The 22,001-nt window shown below is 35.6% G+C and overlaps 1 protein-coding gene across 1 annotated transcript in view; it reads right to left on the reverse strand.

Moving 5' to 3' along the window:
• UBE2W (ubiquitin conjugating enzyme E2 W) overlaps positions 1–22,001 on the reverse strand; it is a 66,637-nt gene that overhangs the window by 26,469 nt on the left and 18,167 nt on the right. The window contains exon 3 of the mRNA XM_046641852.1: positions 4,415–4,506. Coding sequence (XP_046497808.1) covers positions 4,415–4,506 — 92 coding nt within the window. The remainder of the gene's footprint in view (positions 1–4,414; positions 4,507–22,001) is intronic.

A 22,001-nucleotide genomic window follows, 5' to 3' on the forward strand; every position in this document is an offset into this window, starting at 1 on the left:
AATTATGAATATGAATCTGTTTACAGTTTTATTCTGTGAACTACCTCTTTTTTTCTATACAAAAGGCAGAGGGCAGAGGAATAAGGATTATGATGGTAAAGATGGTGAGGCAGCATTTAGAAGCAAAAGTGGACCAAAAAAGTCATAAGAATGAGCTCCTAATTATAGCTCTGCCACTTCTAATTATTGTACATCTGGCCAATTCCTTCAATCTTATACTTCTCAGGTACAAAAACTTATTATTTTAAATACAGGGAAACAAAAGGAAGTAAGATTGAGAAGACAGTGTTGGGGTTCTATTCATCACCCCATACACTATGGACTTAGGAGTATGTAAAATAATAAATGTACTACTCTCTGAAAGCAATCAGCTAACACATACAGAGCCTTAAGAGCATGGCTATTCATTTTCAGAATGTATGCTGAATACCGTACATGGTAATAAAAGATATGACCACAGACCCAAGAGGCAATATTTTACAGTGAAATTGGACAGGTCTGCCCCTTAACTAGCTGTGTGGTCATGAGTAAGCTGTTTTACCTCTCCCAATTTAACTACTTCAACTATGAAACAGATATTTTAAAAAATAACCTGTTAAAATTTAAAAAACACTTATTCACCTCAAAGTGTTGTTGGAAAAATAAATGACATTACCCATACAAAAAGCCTAGCACATTCCTGACATCAGAGCCAGGACATGGTAAATTAAATACTATGCAAAAGCTGCATTAAAAAAAATTATTTTCTTCACAAACCAGGTCGTTCCTAGCCATCAAAATCCCCTTTCATCTTCCCCCCGCCCCGACATGCACTATGCAGGGTGATAATCCAAGGAAAAACGAGAGGATTTCCTGGTGCCCTTTCATTCTGTTTGGAAGGTGACTTTTAGGACACACAATGTACCACAAATTTACATGTGACCTATCCAAGTACAGCTTTTAAATAAGAGCTAAGCAAATATCTCAGTAATCCTTCCAATATCTGGGTGAGATAGGTCAAAGGCGGCATAGTTTTCAACATTGTGCAGAATAATTTTAAATAACTTTTTCCTAATTAAAAATGTGTTCACTACAGAAAATTTAGAAAAGTATAAATAAAACAAACTCACCCAAAGATGATCACTGTGAAAGTTTTTTGAGTACATTTCATTCTAGACATTTTGAAGTTTCTATATTGATGGAATCTAAGTCCAGTGGAGTTGCATTGTGTGTACACTTAAATTACATAAATTCAAATCATCAGTGTTTATGATTCCAAGCATGAGCACATGCCCCAGAGTACGGATGAGATGGGAAAAGTCTCAGTTCGTAACCTTCTGTGAGTAGCTATTACTCTATGATTCTTATGTTTAAAAAGGTATTTTTTAAACATTCATGGCTCCTAATCAAAGAAACAGCCATGTATTCCCCTCTGAAGGAAAAACTAGCTTTGTTGGATATATTAAGACAGGATACAAACCAATATGGCCTCTCTAAGGGACTTTCAAAGGTAATTATGACTATACAAAATTTTTGCCTTACATGCTGATTATAGACTTATATAACTCTATGCCATGTCATTGTACTACTTTGAGAAACCATTTCCTTTTTATTGGCATTTACACTACTTCCAAATTTTCCCTAGAAACAGTAATGTTGAAATGAGTAGAGTTAGTTCTAAGTCAGTCTTTCTATATCCCTGTTCCTTCCTTAGGCTACCATAGGGGTTTCTTTCTCAGATCAAAGGATATGATACTCAGATTTTTTAAGGCTGTAAAACATGCTACTCAACTGTCTTCCAGAAAGGTTAACGTGCTTTGATCATCTTCCTTATCCATATCTACATCCAATACAATCCCATTTAAAGGATTATTTTTTGTTGTTGTCCTTGCTGAGGAAGATTTGCCCTGAGCTAACATCTTGCCAATCTTCTTCTATTTTTTGTATGTAGGTCTCTGCCACATTGCTGCCGACAAGTGGTGTAGGTCCATACCCAGGAACCAAACCTGGGCTGCTCAAGTGGAGCATGCTGAACATAACCACTAAACCATGGGGCTGGCCCCAAACAATTATTTTAAGATCTGACTTTTATAAGACTCTTTTAATATCCTGGAAGATGGTCCAAAGATGATAAAGCTCTCGTGGTTCATTTTCAATAAATTATTTTAAAAGAAAAATTCTTGCTTGACAAACATCTCTAAATGACAGCTTTATTCTCCAATAAAGATACTGTTGTTTTCACAGTTATAAATTTGTGGTATAACTACTTGACAATCTATATAAATGTTTCTATTTGTAAAAATGCAAAACATTCCTTTTTTATAAATTATTATGTTGTGTGGTCCCTCCTCAGCCCCAGAAAGTAAAGGCTGAAAGAGGAAGCAATTGATTATTACTATTTTGCTTGAGAACTATAGGGCTAGCTGTTAACAGGATATTCTGAGGAAGGTTAACAAAGGAAGAGAGGAAAAAAGATGAAATTGGAGTATAATCTATTTAATTATATAGAACAGAAAAGTCACTTGTTTAATTATACAGAACAAATGCCATACACTCTAAATGTGTGCTCCATTTTCAGATTTTGTTTGATATAAATGAAAAATCAACTGAAGGCTACAAAAATACAGGGAAGAACCTTAAGGGCATATTACTAAGTGCAAGACGCCAATCTGAAAAAGCTACATATTGTATAAGTCCAATTATATGACATTCTAGAAAGGGAAAACTATGGAGACAGTAAAAAGATCAGGGGTCGGGGACAGGGGTGGTTAAATGGTAGAACAGAGAGGATTTAAAGGGCAGTGGAAATACTCTGCATGATATCATAATGATGATGCATGTCATTATATATTTGTCCAAATCAACAGAATATACAACACCAAGAGTAAATTGTAATGTAAAGTATGATTTTGAGTGATTATGATGTGTCAACATAGGTTCATCGATTGCCAACAAATGTACCACTCTGGTGGGGGATGTTGATAATGGGGTAGGCTATGCAGGCATTGAAGCAGAGGGTATTCTGGAAATCTCTGTACCTTCTGCTCCATTGTGCAGTGAGCCTAAAAATGCTCAATTGAGAAGCCAGCAATGTTTTAAAGAGATTGTTATAGAGCCGGAGCTCTGCACTACATTTTCAAGTATGAATATACCCATCCAAATGTCAAGACTCATTCTTTATACTCCTGGTCTTAAAGCTTGACTCCTGTCTTACATACGAATTCAAATGTCAAAGTTAAAGTCAAAGATAACCAAAATTGTTTCTTCTAAAGGGGTATGTCCACTGTTGTGTGAATTTTGGTCACTTTTGCTCTCTGGACCTAGAATATCGCTAAATATTTGAATCGTCCTATCTGTCCTGTGAGTTGGTCTATAAACTTTTGTCTTGTTGGCTCTATTCCTTTTATGTTTTTGGAGATTTTTTTTAAATTATTTAAAATTTTCCCATTTTCGAACATTTACCCTTGTCTAACAGAAATATTAAATCAAAGGAGTTTTAAGGATAAGCCATATACTGGGTCATGAGATCTTAGGATGATACTCTTGAAAACATTTCAAACTAGTTCAAATGCTCGTTTTTAAGAGAGGGGACCCATATCTCTCTACTCTTCTTGGTATCATATCTGGGAAGAGACTTCTGCTCCACTCTTAAGGAAGGAGCTGAATTAGAGAGAAGACTCCTACAGGAGTGTCCTCCTTCATCCTTCACTTTTTCATCTTCATGGAAAAATTTCTTATCTCTTAAATGACACTGCTGAGAGTGTGACATTCATTTAGCTACCCTTCTGTACAGGAGGCAATTAATATGTTCAGCGGATGGGGATGTGAATACCTCTTGACTGTGATTCTCTTCAAAGCCTTCAATGTGTTCTTGAAAAATCTGATGAACAACCTCATACCAAACTGCTCTATTAAAGATGAAGATCATTTCATAAACAAAGTCAGACCACAGTTTTTAAACACTGCCACAGCAGGAAAACTTTTAAAAACAGTACTAACCAAATATATGGTTTAAAAAAAAAAAAATGGGCTGGCCTAGTGGCTAAGTTCAGTGTGTTCTGCTTTGGCTGCCTGGGTTTGGTTACCAGGTACAGACCTACACCACTCAGCAGCCATGCTGTGGTGGTGACCCACACACCAAAAATAGAGGATGGAGGAAGACTGGCACAGATGTTAGCTCAGAGTGGAGCTCCCTCAGGGAAAAAAAGAAAAGAAAAGGTTTACAAATTATACATTATGTACAATATGTATGATATTATCTAAAACATAATTGACCATATAAATGCATAGAATAAGATCTGTTTACTGTATTTACCTCTTGGTGGAAGAGAATGGGATGAAATATGAAAATAATTCCGTATTTTTAAAAATAAGTATATATTCATATATTACACTGATAATAAAAAAATAAATACTTTAAAAATTAAATACTTACTGTGTAATTGAATTTTGAACACTCTTTTCATTTAAAGTCATCCCAGGAGGTGGGTCATTTTGCAAAGCCAACAGTTCTTTCTGCAGTCGTTTCTAAAAAAGAATTATCAATAATAATTTATACCTATTTTTTTAAAACATAATATCCTTCTATTTATAGTCTGAAATCCTTGATTAAATTTCCTTTAAATGCTCATAACTTTTCCTTTACAATCCCCTTACATTTCTATATTTTATATGCCTAATTCTCAAATTCTGAATTGCTTGTACTATAACTTCCAATCTATTATCAAAATATTTCTAAATATATTTGTAAAGACTAATGCTGTAAAGTGGTTATGAAGTGTAGCCAGCTACCTACAAAACTTCACAGCTACTCCACTGAGGTTATACAGTCTCAGTCTCGGTTATAAGTGCTGAAAAGTTTTGGCAGTGCTTCCTTTACTGCTTTTCAATTATAAAAAGCATTGTTCTCCAAAATCCTTAAAGAATGTCATTTCATACAGACAAGCTAGCCAGAGGAATTACACCAGTAACCTTTCATGCAAAAAAACCTTGTGAAAAACTTTTAAATAATTTTAGTTTACAATTTAAAGTCCATATTTCTGTTTTCTTAAATAGGATCATCTGCACATAATTTAATCTTTCAACACCAGAATATAACATACTGGTGCCCAAGATATGTGAAGTTATTTTTCCACACACTAAATGCCCCAAAATGGCTATGCATTTTGCATTCTTGTTTACACAGCTTTTATTGTTCAACTCTTCCCTTGTTATCATCAGTGGACATTCTTTTTCAGTATACAACAAAGCAAAACAAAAACCACAGCAGCCCATAATTTACGGCTTTAAAAACCAAATAACCAATGTTACTAGAATTGCATACAACATTATAAAGATTCTTAATGAGCATCTTTTCTTTGATTAAAGTAGAGAAGCATGAATGTCTGTTTAGAACTCAAAAATTCTCTGCTTACGGGCTAGTGTCTGCTTTTTCTGGAGAGTGAAATATTACTATCAATCTAGCAATGTTTCTAGATCTTTTCAATTCATGACACCTTTAGAAAGCTTAACATCATCCAACAGAATAGAAAACTAGATTAGAAAACTCCTCCCTTCTTTGCTGAGAATCACTGTAACAGAACTTTAATGGTTCTTTTAAATTGCCAAGAATGAAAACCTTTCCGCAGATCTTGCAATATCATAATTGTTAGTAACAATGAAAATAAGATGTATCAACTACTTGCAATTTCTGACCTCAACTACCTTCCAAAATACAAAACAATTACAAATTGAAAATTAGAGAAAATTTTAACTATCCAAAATATAGAAATAAAGCTGTCTAAATGACATTCTGAATTAAGAAAGAATATATTTGTGATAAATTTCTATGCCAGAAGAGAATTTTTAATTTATTCTACTTCTGTGATCAAGTAAACTTTAAAAAACACTCGGTTCAACAAGGAAAAATGGATTTCTTCAACGTAGGATTCTCAGAGACTTCTGATATACTAAGTTGCACAATGATTCTCCAAGGGAAGAAAGTAACATAAAGAGGTTTCCAAAAGTAACAGAACCCTCTGAGAGTAGAGCATCTTGGAAGGGAAACACTGTTGTAGCAATCCTCCAGATCTTGAGAACTTTTCTAAGAGAGGGAAGACAGCCCTTGTTACTGAATCAAGGATATAAAGGAGGGTCAATGTGCACAGCTACCAAATGAAACAAAAAGATATAAAGGAGAACTAAGAAGAGTTTTATTGGTATAATTATCCCTAGGTCTCCTGAACATAATGGTGCAGGGTGCTATGGAAAAAGAAATGTTTTCCCCACCGTGATACTACTTCTTACACGTCCACAAAGGAAGGCAGCTGTGGTAGCCAAACTCCAAGATTAGGTTGTAAAAGACTATGGTTTACATCTTGGTCATTCTCTCTAGAATGACTCACCATATTGTGAACAGCCCAATTCAGAGTCCCTCATGGTAAGAGACAAAGTGTTACAAAAGTATATGAGAAACACTAGTATTAGAATAGAACACCAGCAAAAGCAATAACACCACCAGCTTATAAGGCCATTATGGCAACAGTTTTCCCAGACAGCGGTAAAAATGGCAGGTACAGACTGAGATAACTGCTGCAGCAGGTAACTGGTATAACTACAGAAGCAGAACTACCTACAACCACTGGGAGGGAAGGGGGCTAAGAAATTAGAGTTCCAATGGTTCACAGACAAATATCACCCTTGTCCACCCCTAAATTGGTGAGGTATGGAAAAACTAATTACATACTTTACAAATGTACTATAGCTCTCTGAATCTAAGACACACCATCAATCATAAAATGCACCATTACCTTATGTAACACTAGGAAGGGAAAACTGCTTCCAATTAAACAATGACACAACATCAATAAGACAATATCCTGATTTCAGACATGTTAAAATATGAAAAAAAATGTGCATTAAAAAAATCTATGAGAGAAGCCGGCCCAGTGGTAAGAAGTGGTAAGCAGAATGGCAAGTTAACGCGCTCTGCTTCAGTGGCCCAGGGTTTGCGGGTTTGGATCCTGGGTGCGAACCTACACGTTGCTCATCAAGCCATGCTGTGGTGGCATCCCATGTACAAAATAGAGGAAAACTGGCACAGATGTTAGTTCAGCAACAATCTTTCTCAAGCAAAAAGAGAAAGACTGGCAACAGATGTTAGCTCAGGGCCAATCTTTCTCACCAAAAAAATAAAAAAAATCTATGAGGGGCTGGCCCCATGGTGTGGTTGTTAAGTTCAGTGTGCTCTGCTTCAGCGATCCTGGGTGTGGACCTATACAGTGCTCATCAAGCCATGCTGTGGCAGCATCCCACATACAAAATAAGAGGAAAATTGAACAGATGTTAGCTCAGGGCTAATCTTCCTCAGGGAAAAAAAAAACCTATGAAACATGGTATTAATAAAAGTTTAATTTTCCTAAGTCTTAAGTACCAAAACTATTTGAAAAATAAAACTTAAATTTGAGTAAACAATATGCCTAAAATGATTCTTATCTCAATATTTAGCACGTACCCCAAAACACATGATCTCAGCCAAACTTTAAATGTGCACTTTATTCTCAGAATTTGCAAAGCAGTACACAGACATCAGTTTTCCCAGGCCAAAAGGTTACTAGCAAAGGAATTTCTTTTTCTCCCCTTATCCATCAAAAATGGCCAGGCCCAGAATCTGAATATTTTGAAGCATCTCAAATCTAGAGTAAACCTGAAATCTCTACCTAGCCCTCATCTTGTGTTGGCTCAAGTCTGGAAAACTTAAAGGAATTTGAGCTCTTCTTAAGAGACCCAAGTGGGTTCATTGCTCAGAAAGGAAGATCCTCATCAGAATCCTGATCCTGATAGGAAAGATCCTAAATACCATAAGAAAGGATTAAACACCTTCAGAACTGGCTTGGCTTTGTGTGTGTAGTTCAGCCAGCTCCCTCCTCATGAAAACAAATGAATCAAACTGATATGAATCCATTCTAATTTATTACTTTCTTTTTTGGTAAGACAACCACTGACAAATTTTGCAATTAACTATGACAAGGTATTGGGACATAACACAAAACTAAATGACACTCCAATATGTCATAATACCACGGTTGAGAATCTCTACTCTAGATCACTCAACAGCCTATGATCTGTGACCCTGAACTTAAGAGTGACACCAGTTCAGTTCCTAAACGTTTTTCTACCTCAATGCATGTAAGGGATTAGTTTCGCGATTTTCTTTCCCCTATGACTGGGGCTTACTACAGGAGTCCAGGAGAGAATTTAGTAATGTGACAAGGGTGCTCAGGAGCTTAACACATCCTCTCTGCACTACAGTCTCTCCAAGAATCACTACAGTAGCTGCTTCACACCAAAGGTGAAGTGTCGGCACACAAAAAGGCCAACGTAGTAAAAAACAGACATATATTATTACTCTTAGCCTTATGAGACGTAAAGCTCTTGGAAGGCTCTAGCCACAGTTTATATACAAAAGAGTAAAAGCAGTTTAAAAGATAGTCACTTAAAACCTGTATTCACTAATTCTAATCAGTCCTGTTCCTTTCTCCCAATTCAAAATATCAGTACCTGTCCAAACACAGACTCATAATGTTTAAATCAAGTTTGAATATGCCACATGCCTCCCTGGCATGATCAGGAAATGAAATATAATGGATAAAGACTAACACTTTTAAAGACCAAAAACGTAAAAATAAATGTGGTAAAACTTCAAATTCTAATGCAGATCTCTGCCATTATGTGTATTAAACATAATTTAACCTATTAATAATGATTACTTGATTGGGAAAGCCTCAGGTAACAGGGAGGTCTATAAGCCCACCTACCCTTAAGTAAACAGTTCTGATAGCTTGATGACCTCATTTTTCATTTGTTTTTTACTGTCATCTGCTTTTTTGTCAATAACTTGTCATAATATTTAATCTCTAGCCACTGACATCCTCTTTTTCTCTTCGTTTCTCCTTTATTTCCTGTTTCCTCCTCCCCAACCCTACCTGGCATTATCCAGCAAAAGGGCTTATTTGTTTTGGTGAATACACCACATTATTTTGGTGTAACAAATTCCAACTCATCTTCAGTGCTGGCATTAATATTGGCTAACATTTATTGTTTCATGTGCTCTTAAACTATACCACCTCACTGAAACTAGGTGGAGAAATTAGGAACAATTTCTCCAAGTTCTCATAAAATGAAAAGCACAGCCCAGTAACAGGTCCACAGACCACTCAGTATAGCACAGTGCTCAATCATGGAGCTTCATCCCAATGATGCAATCTCTGCCTCTTTAGCTCCTCATCATTTTCATCAAGGTCCATGTTTATATATTAGTTCAAGAGTTTTTGCTTTTTCAGACAGCTGGGGATGATGATACAAAAAAAGTACTACTATGGTTGGTTGTTTTATAGCGAATATTACTGCTTAAGTTGAAGACTACCACATCAAATGAAATGCTCCTAGTAAAAAAACCTAAGTATTCTCAATAGCACCCTAAAAAGCTCATTCATATCTAAACCAGTTGAGATTCTAAACTAATGTGTTTCTGTAAGTATTATCTTACACTAACATATGTTGAAACCAAGGCACAAAAAATTTTAATGATAATCTTATGTTTGTAAATCAAAACGAGGACAGAATACATTCCTCTTAGATAGTAATAATGGCAACACATGAATGGACAAACTTGACAGGATTCCTGGCCCAGTAAAGCTTAAATTCTAATGGGGGAAGAAATGGTCAATAAACAACAGAACAAATAAGTATATGGTACATTAAAAGGTGATGAAAACGGAGTAAGTTAAAGGGATGGGGAGTTAGGCCTCACATCTTATAAAGTTTTATCTCAATTCGACACTTTGAGAAACTATTCTAAAGGACAGAAATCCTTCTTTAGGGTAGGGAGAAATATAAATGAGAGGAAAAAACATTAAAAATGTAGAGCTATATGAGAATGGCTGTTAATGCAACTGTACATAAAATGGCCAACAATGTTTTCTCCAGTTTCACCTTACAACCAACTAAAGGTAGAAAGTTAAAAAAAAAGAGGAAGATTGGCAGTGGATGTCAGCTCAGGGCGAATCTCCCTCACCGAAAAAGAAGCCCACAGCCTAAAAAAGAGAGACAAATACGTAACAATTTCTACACGCTTTCAGGGCACAGTAGTACCCAAAGGAGAGAGTGGTCACAGAGGAGAAAAACCAGGACCATGGTGTACTGAAAGCCAAAGGAAAAATGTGTTTCAAAGACTAAACAGAATCTCATTTCCAGCCCAACAGCAGAGTAGATAATAATTCTACAGAAAGGAAAACAAAGTGAATGCAGAAGCTCTGAAATAAAAGGATCAGAGTTGGATTTTGCCTTGGGGATTTCTACCAAATCCAAAGACCAAAAAGTGAGACAGAAAACCTACATAAAACAACAGAAGACCTACACAGAATTACGACTCCTCAGTGTAAGGGTGAACAAGATAAAGGGCGCAGAAGAAGATAACAATGAAATTTGTTGTTTTGAACTTTGCAATGGGTAGAGGAAGAAAAAAGTTCCACCATGAAATGTCATAACCTCAAGCAGACACCCATACAGGTTTGCAGTCCGAATTCCTGCTACCTGAGAACCTTAGGCAAGAATTTAATCAAACGTGGTCCAGGAACTCATGCCCCAGGTAAGTTGCAGAAGCGAAAAGAAATCCTGGAGGAATTCAAGTTCTATCCTTTGAGGCAACCATTCTGCTTTTCAGAAATCTATAGATATATGAAAAATTAATAAGGCCCAAGTGAGAAATTATTCAGAAGGCAATAGTACGCAATAGCTGGTGCAATAAAAATCTATCTTCCCTAGCTGGAAAAGCACCAGATCCCCAAATAATTTACTTTATGTTCTTGTAGCATTTATATAACTGTGAGCAACTCTAAGGCAGAGATTATGGTCTATTTATCTTTGTATTCCTAGCATTCAAAATTGTGCCTGGAACATAACGTTTTTTGCCTCAGTAAATGTTTTTTTAAAAAATTACTAAGAATGTTGACTGCTTCATTGTTTGTAAGAACAAAATCCAGAAACAATATATGTCTATCAATAGCTAAATTATACAAATTATGGCATACAGAAATAAGACTATGCAACCATTAAGAATGCTGTGAATCCATGGGTATTAACAAAAGAACCCCAAGACATACTGAAACAAAGAAAAAACAAGCCTCAAAAATACATACAGTCCCTTTACATTAAAACAAAAGCAAGAGATTTATTTATACAAACTTTATATAAATGCATACAAGAGACCAGAAGGAAGCACACCCAACTATTTTACAGTAGTTCCCTCATAGCAGTTCAAACAGAGGAGAAAGAGGACATCCTTACTTGCACTATATACTTTTATATTATTACTTTTATGACAAGAACATACAAGTGTATTTCTCGTCTACTTAAAAAATAGAGTTAAGGGTTCAACAGATGATAAAAACATGTCCTCATAAAAACATGTACACAAATGTTCATAGCAGCTTTATACACAATAGCCAAAAAGTAGAAGCAACCTAAATGTCCCATTAATTGATGAATGGGTCACAAAATGTGTTGCATCCCTGCAATGGAATATTATTTGGCCATAAAAAATAATGAGGGGCTGGCCCCGTGGCCGAGTGGTTAAGTTCGTGTGCTCTGCTGTGGTGGCCCAGGGTTTTGCCAGTTCAAATCCTGGGCGCAGACATGGCACTGCTCATCAAGCCATGCTGAGGCAGCATCCTACATGCCACAACTAGAAGGACCCACAACTGAAAATACATAACGATGTACTGGGGGGCTTTGGGAGAAAAAGGAAAAATAAAATCTTTAAAAAGAAATTTTTTAAAATAAATAAATAATGAAGTACTGATATCTCTTGCAACACAGATGAACCTCAAAAATATTAAGCAAAAGAAGTCAGTCACAAAAGTCCAGGTATAGGATGATACTATTTATATGAAATGTCCAGGGCAGGCAAATCTACAGATACAGAAAGTAAACTGGTGTCAGCCGGGGGATGGCAGATAGGGAGCGAAGAGATGGAGAGTGAGTGCTTATGGGTACAAGCCTTCTTTCAGGGATGACAAAAATACTCTAATAACAGATTAGGAGGATGGTTGCACAACTGGGTGAACATACTAAAAATCACTGATTATACACTTTAAATGGGTAAATTTTATGGAATGCGAACTATATCTAAATAAAACTTTTTTAAAAACTCAATGGATAGATTAAATAGCAGATTAAACAAAGGTGAAGCAAGAATTAGTACCTAGGAAGATGATCTGAAGAATTTATTCAGGATGTAACAGAGAAAGAGAACAATGTGAGATAAAAAGAACATAAAACAGAATGGGAGGCAACATTTAAAGACATAATGCCTGAGAATTTCCCACAATTGTGAAGACAACAATCCTCAGGTCCAAGAAGCCCAATGAATTCCAAAAAGCATAAATAAAAAGAATTCCAAACTCAAATACATCACTGTGAAAATTCAGCACACCAATCAAAAAAGAACTAATTCTAAAACCAAGGAGAAAAGAGAGAGTACCTACAAAGATATGGAAATTTGACTGATGGCTATCATTTTAACAGCAACAAAGGAAGACAGATAACACTAGAATTTAGAAAACAGTGGAATTATATCTTTGATACAAGTGAAAACAACTGAAAATTTTAACTCTTTTATCTAGCAAAAACTGAACGTCAGGAACATGTGTGAAATGAAGATATTTTCAGATAAAACAGAGTTTATCACCAACAGTAACCAACTAAACAATAAATTTTGACTTCCTTCCAGAAAATGATTCCAAATGACAGGTCTAAGATGCAAGAAGGAATGGTGAGCAAAATATGTAAATATGTAAGTAAAGCTGAACACTGTATAAAACAATACAGGCCCCACAATTCCTTATGACAAAACTCTTGGGGCGAGACATGTTTCAAAATTAATAATTTTTAGATCTTATAAAAATAATAATAATGTTATAAAGCAGCACTTCATCAAACAAATCAGTATTTAGCACCGAAATAAGTGAATACTGACAGTATACGGGATTTAAAAAATATACATGCAATCCCATGTCCATTCAGGTAAGGTTTTGCCACCAGAAAAATTGTGGTCAACATACAAAAACAGTTTCGGTTTCCAAACCTTTTTCTAGATTTTGGATTTGCTATAAAGGATATGAACCCCAAATGCCTAATCTGTAAGATTAAAACAGAATAGAACCAAGATACACAGCAAACAACACACAAAGTGGGCGGCAGGTGATGGGACTTAAAGCATTCTACGGTCATTATACTTCTTGAGAAGAATGGAAACATACTGATAAGCTTCAGATTTTTATAATTATGCATGTTACATTAGTCATCATAATGCCTACAGGTCAATAAGAAAAAGACAAACAACCGAACAGAAAAACTGGCAGGAGACTAGAAGACATGATTCACAGAAAGCATCCTAATGACCAAAAAATATAAGGAAAAGGGCTCAACCTCATGTTCATCAGAGAAATGCAAATTAAAGCCATATTATGATAGTAACATATATCCACCATAATGACTAACATTAAAAACAACTGATAAGACCAAGTTGGCAAGTATGTGCAGGAACTGGAACTCTCATATGACTGCCAATGAAGCGTAAATTGGCAACCCATTTGGTGCTTTTTTCTAAGCCTGAATGTAAACATACCCTGACCCATCAATTGAATCCCACGGTATGTACCCAACATATATATATATTCAACAAAACACATGTACAAGAACGTTTACAGCAGCATTGTTCATGATAGGCTCAAACTAGAAACAACTCAAATGTCTACCAACAGTAATATGGGTAAATAATTTGTGGTATATTCATACAGTGTAATAAAAATGAACTAGTTCTACACAGAACATGGATCTCATAAACTAATACTGAGCAAATGAAGCCAGACCAAAAAAAAAAAAAATACACACCATAGAATTTCATTTATATAAGCCCACAAATAGACAAAAATAATCTATGGTATCAGAAGTCAAGACAATGGTTACCTTCGAGGAGGAAGAAGAGGAAGTAGTGATTAGGAGTGGGCATAAGAGCGGCTCCTGGGATGCAACTACCTATTTCTCTATGTGTGGTAGTTACAAGTGTGCATTCACTCACTTTGTGAATATGTGAACTTCACATTTAGATTTGTGCATTTTTCTATATGTTATACTTCAATTAAAAAATTGGGGGCTGGCCCGGTGGCGTAGCATTTAAGTGTGCACGTTCCGCTTCTCAGCGGCCCGGGGTTTGCCAGTTCAGATCCCAGGTGCAGACACGGCACCGCTTGGCAAAAGCCATGCGGTGGTAGGTGTCCTGCGTATGAAGTAGAGGAAGATGGGCATGGATGGTAGCTCAGGGCCAGTCTTCCTCAGCAAAAAGATGATGATCGGAAGTAGTTAGCTCAGGGCTAATCTTCCTCAAAAAGAAAAAACAAAAAATTTGTTAAACTGTTCTAAAATTGATTGTGGTGACAGTTGCTCTATTCTGAGAATATATACACGTGTATATATATATATATATATATATATATATATATTTTTTTTTTAAGATTTTATTTTTCCTTCTTCTTTCCAAAGCCCCCCAGTACATAGTTGTATATATTTTTAGTTGTGGGTCCTTCTAGTTGTGGCATGTGAGACGCCGTCTCAGCATGGCCTGACGAGCAGTGCCATGTCCATGCCCAGGATCTGAACCTGCTAAACCCTGGGTTGCAGAAGCAGAGTTCATGAACTTAACCATTCAGCCACAGGGCCAGGCCCTATTCTGTGAATATATTAAAAGCCATTAATTATATTATATTATAAGCCATAAAAGATTTTATGCTTTAAATAAATGATCATGGCATGTGATTTCTCAATAAAGCTGTTAACAAAAACAATTTATTATTAAACAATAAAAAATAAATGAAAGATAAACATGGAAAATGTTTGTTGAATCTATACAAATGATAGAGATGTACTATCTTTTCTACTTTTCTGCATATTTCTGAATATTTTTGAAATATTCATTAACAAAAAGTTTGGAATAAAAACTAGAACAACAACAGTAAAAGAAATGCAAAAAATCGCTAGGGTAACCCTTAAAAGAACAGGAGTGTATAACTTCAAACAAGTAGAGGTAGGAAAAACGGAATGACAAAAAGGAAGAAGACATTAATCCCTAATAAGGGAAGGAAAAAACACAGAAAAAAAGCAGGACAAATGAAAATCACATGAAATAAAGGCAATAAGTTTCATTACATTAGTTACTCATAAAAAAAACCTAGGTTAAGTTCTTTAGTTAAATAGTAAAGAAAGTTCAATGGAGGGTGAAAACAGATAGCAATATGAGATTTTTGAAAACATAACTCAAACATAAGGGCACAGGAAGATTCAAAGGACAGAAAAAGATACCAGGCCAAAAGAAAGCTGACACAGTTATACTAATATCAAGTAAAACCAATTTTAAGGCCAAAAATACTAACAGAGATAGAGGAAAACTACATAGTGATAAAAGGTTCAATTCACCAAAAGCATAAAACTTGTATATAACCAACTTAGCCTCAAAAATAGATAAGCAAAGGAAAATTAAATCTACCTTCACAGTAGGAAACTTCATTAACATCTCTCAAAGTAACGGACAAATAAAGCAGACAGTCTGCAAACTACTTTTGCCAGACTCCCCTGTCCTTGGCTCCGCAATAGGAGGTACCAGAAAAAAACAAGTAGAAAAATGCCATTCTTCCTCCAGCCTTTTTCCCTGTGGTTCTGATAATGCCTCTAACTGAAGGTGTCTCCTTTTGTAGTCCAGAACAAGTAGCTGTAGATTCCAGAAAAATCAGCCCAAGTTGAGCTCCTGGGTTCCCGCTCAGTTGCAGGAGGGTGGTTGTACCAGTAAGTCAGAGTGCCTCGAGCAGCTCAGCAGCAAGCAGGCTCTCTGGTCCCAGCCATAGGTAGGAGCAACTCTCAGAACTTGGGGTAACAACCTCCCTCTGTTCCTCTCAAACCCTCTCCTCTCTTGCTCTTCTAATCCTAACCACACCCTTGTAACCAATTACTCGCATTACATCTCTCTTGGCTTGAAAATGTCTCGAGTACTTACTACTTTCCTACCTGTTCATTGATCAACAGAGCATTTAAAAAACTGCCACTAGTGATTAGAGAAAAAAATTTTTTTAAGCACTTCTAAAACATTTATATAAAGTGACTGATGTGAAGCCAAAAAAGTCTACCACAACAAATTTCAAAGAACTGTGTGATACAAATCACATTCTCTGACCACAACACAGTAAGTCAGAAAACAACAGCAAAAAGAACTATGAAAAACACCCACATTTGAAAATTTTAAAACAACTCGATCAAAGAAGAAATCATAGTGGAAACTAGAACATATTCAGAAATGAATTATCACAAAAATATTACCTATCAAAACTTAGGGAATATAGCTAGAAGTGTACTTAACAAAAAAATATAGTTTTAAATGTTTATAGCAATGGGTCTTAAAACTTTTTGATCTTAGGACTCTTTTATATTTATAAATTTTTGAGTACTCAAAAGAGCTATCGCTCATATGGGCAAACAAAGATATATTGATATTTACCACATTAGAAATTAAAACTGTGAAATTTTAAAATTGGTTAATTCATTTCAAAATAAAAATAAACTTAATAATTAAAAAAATAAAAATAAACTTAATGCTTAACATACAAATATTTTATGAAAATAACTATATTTCCAATACAAAATTATAAGATGAGTGGCATTATTTTACATTTTTGCAAATTTCCTTTAAAGTCTGGCTTAAGAAAAGACATCTAAATTTGCAAGGTGGCAGGACTAGCCCTGGCAGGTATCAAGATTTCATAAAGTATGGACACACACAGACCAACAGGACAGAAAAGAGAGATCAGACGCAGATCGACACCTGCTTGGAAACTTGACTGATGACCAAATAGGAAATGTGTCTTAGTAAACAGGGCTAAGACAAATGGATTACGCATTAAAAAAAAAAATGAAAGTGGATCCCTCAACCCATAAGGATTAAAGACTTAAATGTGAAATGCTAAACTATTAAGACTCTTAGAAGATAGCATTTTAGAACAAAATTTTAGAGAGAAAAGTTTCATGAGCTCAGAGTAGAAAAGGATTTCTTAAGCAAAACACAAAAACTACAAACCAAAAAGGAAAAGACTGACAAATTCTCTTTGGGATTCTCAAGACACCGTGAAAGTGAAAAAAACAAATCTTAAACTGGGAAAAGAATTTAGCCATACAAAAGAACTTCTATAAATCAATAAAGGACAACCAAATTGAAAAACAGCCAAGAGGCATTTCCTAAAAGAAACACAAATGGCCCATCAACAAATAAAATGATATTCAACCTCTTTATAATAATGGAGGAAATATAAAATAGAACTGTAATGAGATACCTTTCGCAAAAATTATTAAGTCAGACAATACAAAGCATCAGGGAGCATGTGGTGTCCCTGAAACTCCTGTATTACAGGAAGAACAGAAGCTGGTAAAAGTGAACAAAGACGAAGTACCACGCAGCAAGTGCACTCCTACATATACACCCTAGAGAAAACCATACACTTGTGCACCAGGAAAGATGTGAATATTTAAAGCAGCACTGTTCACAATAAGTTAGGAGTAAAATAAATTACGATAAACTTTGTCACATGGCATACTACTTAGCCTTAAAAATGTACTGCTACATCCATTAGGATAGATTCATCTTAAAATGCTAAAAAAAGAAGTCAGAAAAGAACACTTACAGTATGATTCCATTTATTTAACATTTAAAAAAAGGTGACACATTGTTTAAATCTATGAAGAAAAATAGGGATGGTACATAAAATCCAGGAGAGCAATTTACTTTAGGAAGGAAGTAATAAGGAACAAGGAAGAGGCATAGAGGAGGTTTCAAAAGTAATGGTAACTTTTATTTCTGAAGCTAGATGAGTATTTTATTAATGTTATTTTATTAATATTCTTTAAAATATTCACCTATGACGTTTAAATTCTTTTGTATGATATATTTCACAATCTTTTTTTAGGACCTTCTCAAACGGTTGTGAAAGCAGGGAGACAATAGGGTGGCAGTGGGCAGAAGCAGCAGAGGGAGGTGTCTGCTAAGGAGAAATTTAAGACTATGTAAATGCTGATGGGAAGAATCAAGGAAAGAGGAAGAAGGTGATACTTGACATGTACAACACCTGTGAGGAGATGGGATCCAGAGTTTAGGATTAGGGACTGACTTTACAAGGGAACTGTCTTTTCAAGGGTAAACGTTATGTATATAGAGGGAAAAAAGATACAAACCAAAATATTTAAAAATTAAAATAACCCTTTAATCTCACCATTCATTTAACTTCTGGGGTAGTGATTTTTCTTTTTACTAATCTATAATTTTCTAACATTTCAACAATGAACATGCATAAAATTTCTTTTTTTCATAAAAAAGATAACTCTGATGACAGTGTGGCAGATGTACCGGAGAAATTAAGACAGAATGAAGGCCAGAAGCTAGACTGAAAACTACTAGAAAGATAAAGAGTTGAGACATTACTAGTCAACAACCAGAGGAATCAAAAGACTTAATTAGGATACAGAATGGATCGGATTTAGTGGTAATTGGATGTGGGGAGGGAGAAAGAGAAAAATGAGGCTGACTCCAGGATGTTAGTTTGGATGGATGGTGGTGCTATGAATCTAAAAGAAACTCAGAAGAGGAACAGGTAGAGTTAAAACGGTCTCTCTATGTGGGGTTGCAGGCAGCTGAGATTAAATTCTGTTTTGGACCTGTGGAGTTCAAGCTTCTTGTGAACATTCAGATTGATAGATGAAAACAACAGAATCAACCAGAGCTGAAGCCTGGCTGCTGCTTCAGCTGGGTATGCTCTCAACTGTGAACCCAATGTTTGCATCATGCGTGCTTTTAACCAGCTTGGCTCCAGGAGGCAATGAGATTACAACCCTAGAATCAAATCTCAACTTCTCAAGCTACTTCAGAAGTTATCTGTCTGATCTTTGGAAATTAACACTCAAAATAAAATATTTAAATTACCCAGAAACCTTGACTCTGAATGAAATAAAATACAGTACTGAGCCTACTTTCTCCCCCTGATCACTACATTTCATGCTGTAGATGAAAAGCAGTAATCAGCATTAAGCCTGACAGAGTTGATGTCTCATTTAGGTTAAACTTTTTTGACTTTGCAAGAATATTTAAATGTGTTTTCTTTTCTTGTAAAGGCACAATTCAAAATTTCTTACCCTCCAGATTTGGCTAGGCTGGGCTACATCCAGAGACTTTGATAAGTATTAACAAAAAGCTACTCTGGCAAGTAAAATGTCATCAAGCATAAAATATGCTGTGTAGTGGAAAAGGTAGACTAGAGCCAGGGTTTGGCACACAGCAAGCCTTAAATAAATACGCTAAATATGTAGACAAAGAGAACAGGTTAGTGCTTACCAGGGGAAAGGGGGGTGGGGGGTGGGCACAACGGGTGAAGTGGTGCACCTACACCAGGACAAACAATAATGTACAACTGAAATTTCACAAGGTTGAAAACGATCATAATCTCAATAAAAAGTTAAAAAATAAATAACTAAATAATAAAGACGCTAAATGACTTATAATACTGTCCTCAAAGAGTGGAAAGTTTGGTTTGATCTACAAATCAAATTGCAGATCTATCACAAAAAGACAGGAATCAGAATTTGGGTTAACAGAATTTGCCACTTATTTGTTCAAAATGTAAGCAAAACACAAACCTTTAGAGTATAAATTAGGTGCTGTATGGGATATATTTAGTTGGACAACTCAATACCTGCTTCCCAGGATTATATAGTATATGCAAGTCTGAATAAATAATAATCTGTATTTTAACCTCTGCACAATTAAATACCGACCTCAGAGTGTAATTAATAGGACAGAATGAAATGAGCCAGCAGATAGAAGAATATTTTTAAAAGTTTAAAGATCCAAATAAACACATTAAGGTAGTATTAAAATTCGTAGATGACAACAAAGAAAAAAATAAGGTAGGAAATAAAAAGAAATAAAAGATGACTATTTTAAAATTATGAGTTTACTCTAACCAACTTTATTAGAAAGCAAATGAAAATATGTTATCAGCTTCATGAGCTTTGGGGGAATATTTTTAATTAACAAACTTCAGGTTTTCTCTCAGCTGAAATATATAAAATTTGTCCATGTTCTTCAAAATTTATTAATCAGAAGCTCCTTTCTAAGCAAAAATGCTAAATATGCAAAGAGTGCAAATCGTCAACTTGTTTCCCCATTAAGCCAATAACTTAAAGAAAAAACAATATCACACCATCCCTATGGTTGATCTCTGGTCCTTCACTTACGTCCCAAACAAAGAAGATTCTCTCCCTTTCTCAAAATCCTCCCATCTCTCTCTGGACCTCAAGCCTTATCAATTCATCCAGGATCTTAGTCTCATAATTAATAATTTGGTTTCCACTAGCTTCACTCTTTCCCATTCCATAACCCCTTCCCTTCAGTCATCAATTGGGTCTCTCCAAGCTTTAAAATAAACATACAAAACAGTCATTGTTTATCTTCTATCTCTGTCTTTTCCTTTCTTTCCTTTCACTGTCCACTGCCTCTACTTTCCCTCTAACACATTCACTTAAGCTTCAATCCCTGCAAGCCTCGCGGGGTTCAACGCCATTTGCTTATTAATCCACTGGGGGTCTTATTTCACTAACATCACTTAATCTTTCCTGTAAAGAGCTCTTCCCCTTTGATTCTGTTATACGAAACTTGCCTCTCTTCCTATTTCTGTTACGCTTCGCATGTTTTACTTGATGGCCCCTCTTTTTGTAGGCACCCCTAAAGCAGTTTTCCACCATTTTTCGTGAGCTCCTTCTCCTTTAAATTCACTGCCATCAAGTATTTGGAGGGCTAGAAAATACTGATTCTATGAGTTAGTAACACCTTTCTTGAAAACTTATCCTAAAGTATAACGTAAAGCTGGGGGGGTGAGGGAAGCGGTAAACATGTAGTTTATAGGGGCCGGCTCCGTGGCGGAGTGGTTAACTCTGGCACTCCGCTTCGGAGGCCCAGGGTTTCAGCAGTTCGGATCCTGGGCGCAGACATGGCACCGCTCATCAAGCCATGTTGAGGCGGCATCCCACATGCCACAACTAGAAGGACCGACAACTAAAAATACACGACTATGCACCGGGGGGCTTTGGGAAGAAAAAGGAAATATAAAATCTTAAAAAAAAAAAAAAAAGTAGCTTATAATGGTAAAAAAGTGGAAACAGGAACATGGCTAGTTAGATCATGACATACGGTTAGAACAAATACTTATGCTCAACTCTCTATACCAAAAGGCAGCTTCCAGGGCTTTTAAGTTTTATAACTTAAGAAGATTTTATAAGATTCTTTTTAAGCCATAAAACTAGATGGATCTTACTTGGATAGATCTTTCCTTCTTGTAGATTAAGTCCCAAGGAAACACACATTGGGTGCTTTGTAACTCACTGAGCATTAATGTTAGAACATTCTTTAAACAAATACATATATTTTAAAGGTGTACTGCATTCTTCCTGCAATTTTTACTATTCTGAGTGCAACATTTTCCAGAGAACATAAAATCTAGTTTTGGAATGGAACGCATCTTGGATAGATAAAATTGATACAATAGATAATTTATTGGAGAACATTTCTATTCTGTCAAGTAGAATTATCTGAAAGTATTATAATTACTTAAATTAGGGAGGGCATTTCATGAGTTGCAGGCCCACCTTAAGTATCATAAACTTAGGCGAGTTACCTAACCTCTGGGCCCGTTTTTCATTAGGAAAAAAAAGGGGGTTAGATCAAATGATCTCTAAAGTTCCTTTGTGTTCAAAAGTTTCAGAACGCAAGGTATTGTACTTGTTTTCACAAGTTAAAGATATACGCAGCTTCCTCCACATATTGTTCAGTCTAATTAAATCATATATACCTACAATTACTTTTCTGTAGTTTTACAAGTGATGTATATATATATTCTCAT

This window comes from Equus quagga, chromosome 16 (assembly GCF_021613505.1).
Source record: "Equus quagga isolate Etosha38 chromosome 16, UCLA_HA_Equagga_1.0, whole genome shotgun sequence".
Lineage (NCBI taxonomy): Eukaryota > Metazoa > Chordata > Mammalia > Perissodactyla > Equidae > Equus > Equus quagga.